Here is a 7,464-nt window from a genome sequence, read left to right on the forward strand (position 1 = left end):
AATCAAGCATTTCACTTGACGTTTACTGCCGGTGACGTGTGCATTCGCATGAGTTGTACCGTTTACTCTGTCTAGATAAACTTTGTCTAAGACTATCTCGATTGGAATTAATAGATAATTATTATATCTTGTTGAACTGTCCAATTCCTTTCGAACATCCGTTGGAATATTTAATGTAATAACCTCAAGTAGCTTGATGTACGGATTCTACAGGTTACTCCGATTAACTTCAATTAATTTGTCGATTAATATCTGCAGTATCTTGTTAACATAAATGGAATTATTAATTTTTTTATTAACACATGAAAAGAAAGATTAAATCAAGAATAATAACTAATTAATTAGAAATTGTTCTAATTTATAATTAGAAATTGTATTGGTTGAATTTATCATTAAGTTAATAAGAGCACAATTAGTAGGAATTTAAAGAACTTTTAAATAGTTAATTATTTTTATTAATGTAGACTAATTCTAATGTTTGGTTTATTTTACTTTTTATCTTTTTCTAATTCTCAGAATTAAAAAAAGATAAAGAATAAGTTAAACTAAGATTAAATTTAATCAAGAAATAGACATAAGTAAAGATAAAGAATATTTAAGATTAAGAACAATGAATTGTTAGAAAGTGTATCGGTGGATATGTCGTCAATTAAGTTAATTGGAGTTTAATTAATTAAAGTTACCTTAAATTTACTTGTGAAATTTAATTCTTTATCATGAGATATTCCTGCACAGTTTAATTTATGTTCATTTCTATCAATATACAATAGATTAAATTTAATCTCTGTTTAATTTACTTTTTATCTTCTTCTAATTCCAAGAATTAGAAAAAGATAAAGAGCAAGGTTAATCTACTTTGGTAGAAATGGATCTATTAGATTAGAGGGAAGATTAGTAGCGAATTCGATTAAGAGAGTACCACTCATTCAATTGAAAGACATGCTGCAACAGTGGACAAGTCATATTTTGTACAAATCACATTTTGTACAAATAGAGTAATTAAATTTTAAAATGTTTATGATTTTTCCCATCATTTTAATTTAAAGTTCATTTACCTACTTTGTTTTTACAAAATGTGGATTAATCCAATGTTACAGCAAGCCTTTCAAAATTATAAGATCGGTTTTTGTAACTTAACTAGTATATACTTCTTATATTTCTAAGATATATCTATTTTACTAAATCTTAGTGACATAAAATAACAGTAATATAATATCCATGTTATAATTTCACACTCAATAATTGTTACATACAACATGTTATATTAAATTTATATTTTAAGTTTGAAATTTATAATATTAATGTTATAATACTGTTGATATTTACTGAAATATATGATATTTATTAAAATATATATATTTGATGAAAATGAGAAGGAAAGTTCTAATGCAGTTTAAGTGCAGCAAAAATATAAAATAAACTTATAGTGAAAGTGTAATAAAAATATTTACGTTGTATTCAAAATATTCCACATAATATATATATTATTTAAACTGTACATATTAGACATTCCATCAAAATACACTTGTGTTACAACATGTTTAATAAATTTGTAATAACGATAATGGTGATAAATTCATAATATTGTTTGTTGTTAGAGCATAATAGTATAGAGTTGTAAGATATTGTTATTTGTCATGACGATCTACAATCATTATATTCATTTTTTTCTACTTATTGATTGACAATAAAATTGGGCGCTGGTTCGTTAGGATGACTACGTTCAATTAATTGATATCGAAAAATATTAATTTATCAATATTTATCTTGTTATCACAGACAAAATTATTAATTTTATTTGACACACAGAAAGAGATTAGATTAAAGATGACGAATTGTACAATTAGAAATATTGTTACAAGTACTTGTGCCGACAGAAAAATATTCATCTGAAGAAAAATTACTTTCATCTGAAGAAAATTCGTCAATACATCGAGAAGTTCGATTATTCATTTTTCGATTGCTCGATTTATTTTTTTCGATACTATTCACTCCTAACTCTGCACTTTAATTATCTCATGGATAGAGTTGTTAATTTTTTTGCAATATAAAAGAAAAGATTAAATTAGAGATATCGAGTTATCGAGTTTGAAATTTTATTACAATTGGATTGGAACACTTTGATTGTCACATCACACGTATCTGTGGATGATGCGTAAAATTCGCAAAGATCCCATCATTCATTTGTAGGTGACGATTTTTTAACTCGTCAAGAATTTCAAAATTTCAAATATTAAAAAAAAACGCTATTAAGACATTTAGAAAAGACAATAAATTATTAAAATATACTCTAAATTTAATTCACAATGCTGAAATCCATTAAATACCCGTTTCTACTAATTAGATTAACTTTAATCTCATTCAACTTGCTCTTCCTTTTCTTCTAACTTAAAACTAAAAAAAGATGAAGAGTTAATCAAATTGGGATTAAAATTAAACTATATAAATGATCAAAAATCAATCAGAGTTAATTCCGCTGATCCAAGGGTTCAGTCGAAAAGTCACCCCGAAAGTAGGATGTTGCAATTCTCTTCCGAACAGCGGCAGCACAAGGGACGTGACCCGGAGATGCGAAGAAGGAGCGGCGAGGCGGGGGTGGAACGTTGCATCGCGCCGGTCGAAACTGGGAACGTCAAATCCGGGCGGACATCTAGGACGTTATCTCTAGCCGCCGCCTCTCCGCTCGCGCCTTCGTTATCGTCGCCGTCTTCCTCGTTGCTTTGTTGATCTCTCGAGATAGCTATTATTTTTTCCTTCCGCGATACTTATCAGCAACAATAAAAAATTCTCAAGTTTAGGTTTATCCAGCTGGCGAGTGCGTTTTTGTATTCTGTTATCCTGTGATTGCTCTCTCGGATATATTCCATTCTAGAATCTGTTTCTGGAATCCTTCCGACATTCGCTCTGCGAAAGCTTCCAATAACTCTCGTGCGTTTGTTTTGCTTTTTTTACGAGAGTGTGATGACAATTCTGTCGATAATTAACAATTACGTCCGATTCTTCAATTTCTTGTTATCAAAAAGTTGTGCATTTCGGAGCATATATTCGGAATTCTTGCAGTGTGGCTGGAGAAAAAGGAGCCGTGTTTTATCACAAGGCGATTGTTCGAGCGCAATTTTCGATCGCTTGTACCTTTTGAGCCTTGTTTCAAGCGCTATCGCGCATCGTTCATGTAAAAAGACGATGTTGGTGCAACCTGAAATACACTTTGGGTACTGTACGCATCAGTTATAATTGATTTGTTATATTTACGAACGATTATATTGGCGATTTAAACGAATATCCATATAAGACGACATTGTGGGCTGGGAAATTGTTGACCTTGTCACGTTTCATTAAAAATATTTGTTAAATTTCTGATTGTTAAGTCTATTAAGAAACTTAAATAGTTTTCTCGTTGAATCAAATAGAATTTTTTAACATTAATTTATAAAAGATTTTACGAGTTGAAGAGAAATTATAATTCTTAAAGGTGTTATATCATCGTACATTGAAATATATATTCAGGAAGAATAGCAAGTATATATAACGACAGATACGTGGAGTACGAAGTGAATGATAGGAACGATGTTTAAGTGCTGCGTATGTAACAGCGCGTCGAAGGCGAACACCGAGAGAGAGGATGACACGCCAGTGGGATCACCCAAGTTGACCACAGCTTCCGTCGAAGTGGATGACGAGATTAAATTCGCGACGAGGGTGGACAAATTGAATGGTGATGTGCAGAAGTCGCCAGAAAATATTTCATTAGAGAATAAGGATGTCTCGTTAGAGGATAAAGTTATCTCTTTAGAGAATAAGGATGCCTTGCCAGAGGATAAAGATGCCTCACCAGAAGATAAGGATGCCTCGCCAGAAAGTAAGGATGCCTCGCTAGAGGATAAGGATGTCTCGTTAGAAAATAAGGATGTCTCGTTAGAAGATAAGGATACTTCGCCAGAGGATAAAAGTACCTCACCAGAAGACAAAGATGCCTTGCCAGAGAATAAGAATGCCTCGTTAGAGGATAAAAATTCCCCGCTAGAGAATAAGGATGCCTCGCTAGAAGATAAGAACATCTCGCCAGAGGATAAGGATGTTTCGCTAGAGGATAAGGATGCCACGTTAAAGGATAAGGATACCTCGCTAGAGGTTAAAGATTTGTTAGAAGCTAAGAATGCCTCGCTAAATTCCACCCCGATTCGCGTAAATTCGCTAAATTCTACTCCAATTCGCGTATATTCAAACGGAAACACTGACATTGAGGAAAGCTCGAGTTCGTCTTCGACGAAAGAAACGGTTGAGGAAGCCGGTGAAGAAAGCGTCTACAAGATTGTTGACGATAAAGATAACAGCAACCTTGACGGTGTCGCTGAAGATTGGACGCAACCGATAGAAAATGTTGACTCTATTGGTACTGTTGCTTCCGTCAAAACGAATCTTTATGACGCGTCGGGATATATAGAAAGGACGATCGATGATGGACCGGAGGATGAAGGTGACGATTCGGTATTTGAAGGCTATCCGAGTGAAAATGAGATCAAGAAGGCGCCACCAGGTACATTAGGAATTCGCGATCTCACGTTTTTGTGATCATCGATATATGGGTCTGTCCACATCATGTTAATATTTGATTATTTTTGTACAATCATGTATATAAAATCATGTATATAAAATATCATGTATGAATCATGTATATAAATATGTATATAAAAATTTATATACATATGTCGACATTTGACATTTTTGTATTTTATATATATAATGTCGCATTTATAAATTGAGTCACGAACTTATTTATTATGGACTTGTTTATTATTATTGTTTTCTGTCTTTCTCTCTTTCAAATATTTTTCTATCTTTATTTTCAGTTATTTTATGAAATAAACACACATCATCATATTCTTTCAAAACAATTTCTCTCATCTCAACAAAAAGAATTAATAATTTTATCCATATAAGAGAGATATTGTCTTCTTGTTTAGAGAATTTATTCAAGTGTCTCTTTCTTTTAAGTTTAAATATATAAATAATATTAAATGTTTATTATATACTTAATTATTTTATTTTATTTTATTTTTTTATAACTAATTGAATCACTAAAATTATCGATTGCATTCAAATGTTAAAATATTTACATTTATATCAAAATTTTCCGTTTGGAAAAATACGCGCTAAATGAAAAATATATGATAATATATGGTATTTTGTACAAATGTAATTATTAAATATGAATAATTAAATTAAAAAAAAAAAAAAAAATCAAACACCGTTTCATTAAAATTAATTGCAATTAAAAATTCTTTTTTGTAAACTAATATAACGTTATTTTTATCACAAATTACATAAAATTGTATGCGTTAAAATTGTATGCGTCGAAATTAAATACGGCGTGTAAATGTTTTTTGTCTTGTAAATAGAAATGGATAGATTCTTTTTGTGGGCAGACCTATATTCTACGCTAGCATAGTACTCGCGTCAGTAGAAAGAACATCGATTTGTAATAATTTCCGTGGGGGATCTGACACTACACTTTGTCAATTGTATATGTATATATAGGAGTATTAACTTTAATTTGATGGGCGGGGCAGAGCGGGCCATGTGTGACCGCAAGACTCTTCAAGAATGAAAGACGTGCATTTTTAAGAATAAAAGCTCGACGTATCATATGTCATTTCCGTAGTTTCCTCGATTCCACGTTGGCTGTCCGAGGAAGACGACGGCGAATACGTCTCGGGTGGATGCAGCGGCATGCAGGAACCGCCGGCGACGCCCGTCGCTCGCGACGAGTTAGCTTTAAGGCGACACAGATTCTTCTCCGATCTGTTGCAAGCTGCGCAGAATTCAACGGAGCACCGAGTGAGATTCGACCCGTTAGGACCGATGGTGCATACCGGTTAGGATTCGCTTGAGAATTTCTTATAGGCCCAGTTTCACAACTCACGGTTAAATCTTAATCGAAGTTCAAGTTATTCCTCATCTTTTCCCAATTCTTTCAATTTCAAAAATTGGACAGAGATGAGGAATAAGTTGAACCTCTCCGAGAAAAAAATGTTTTATGTATAATTATATAAAAAATTGACATATTTTATATACAGTCATATATAATTATATATAAAATATGTACATTTTTTTCTCGAGTCAGTTAAGAGTTAACCGTGAGTTATGGAACTGTGCCTTAGTGGGTTGTTATTCTTTCACACGCTGTTAGTTCTGGATTCTAGTCCAGCGTCTGCCTTGCAATTTTCACCGTAGCTTACAATCCTCTCTCATTTACATCAGTTCATGATAGTCTATTTTGTAACAATTACTTTCATAAAAAACTTTATAAATTATAAGTACAGTACCTATGCAATATAGGCAAGCGCTATTAAATAAACTATTAAAATATATTCCAATATAATATTAAATATTTAATATTATATTGGAATATATTTTGAATATATTTTTTTATTTCGATCACTCACGCTTATATTTTTATATTGTTGACGTTATTATATTTTCATTATACATTTAAAATAGATAAAAAAAAAAGAAAAAGAATTCATTTATTCATGATATATGCAGTGTGATTGCAACTATAGTGCACACGGATGTGCATACTTTCAATTTTCATGTATATTACATATCTTTAGATATGACGATTGAATCACTATGCGCTACATGTAATACCATTGCGATTATGTTACATTATGAATCATTTGCCGAGCGTATTTCTGTGGATGGGACTATAACTGCACGATGTTGGTGGATTCTCTAATAATAGTCTGGAGTATTCTCGCGTCGGAAAGTCATCTCATTTGAGATATCTTTCAGTTTCTTGCCAATTTTCGGAAAGTCTAGCTGCATCGTCGTTTATAATAGGATAATTGCAATATTCTTCAAAACTTAGGTAACACTCTTAGGCGAAAAATAAAAATAAGGCAAACAAAATATATAGTTAATCTATTAAAAAAAAACGTGAGCGGTGTAATTTGTATAGAGATTTCATTAGCGAGATGGTTCTGCGCGCATTAGGAAATTTTAATCTACGACGCATTGTAAAACAAAGCATATTCTCAAGAGAATTTAAGAACAAATTTTATAATGGAAGTCATTTATGTATCCAGTGGAAAAAAGAGAATCATTATCTTAATTAGTCCAATTTTTTTTCTATCCGATAATCCTGTCGAAAATATTTAGTCTTATAGAAACAAAATTTCAAAATATGAATACGAAACAGATATTTAATTTGATTCAATTTTAATTTAATTTTAAATAATTTGATTCTTTATTTTAAAAATTATCTTTCTTAAATAGAAAATAAGCCTCATAAGCAATGCAATATTAAGCAATTATCGATAATGACAACGATTAAATTGTTCATTAATATAATTATTTAATTTGTAGTCGGGTACTATATGTATTTTTATTATTATAATTAATTTAATTTTAAAAATTATGCAAATCGCGTTTTTTCTTAAACTGTTTATGTATTATACATGT

General features: G+C 31.2%; 1 protein-coding gene across 1 annotated transcript in view; it reads left to right on the forward strand.

The window, feature by feature from the left end:
* The first annotated feature begins 3,531 nt into the window (after window positions 1–3,531).
* LOC108690851 (adenylyl cyclase-associated protein 1) overlaps window positions 3,532–7,464 on the forward strand; it is a 12,532-nt gene continuing 8,599 nt past the window's right edge. The window contains 2 exon segments of the mRNA XM_018198361.1: window positions 3,532–4,537; window positions 5,663–5,878. Coding sequence (XP_018053850.1) covers window positions 3,556–4,537; window positions 5,663–5,878 — 1,198 coding nt within the window. The 5' untranslated portion in view covers window positions 3,532–3,555.

This window comes from Atta colombica, unplaced genomic scaffold (assembly GCF_001594045.1).
Source record: "Atta colombica isolate Treedump-2 unplaced genomic scaffold, Acol1.0 scaffold38, whole genome shotgun sequence".
In the NCBI taxonomy this organism is placed as follows: Eukaryota; Metazoa; Arthropoda; class Insecta; order Hymenoptera; family Formicidae; genus Atta; species Atta colombica.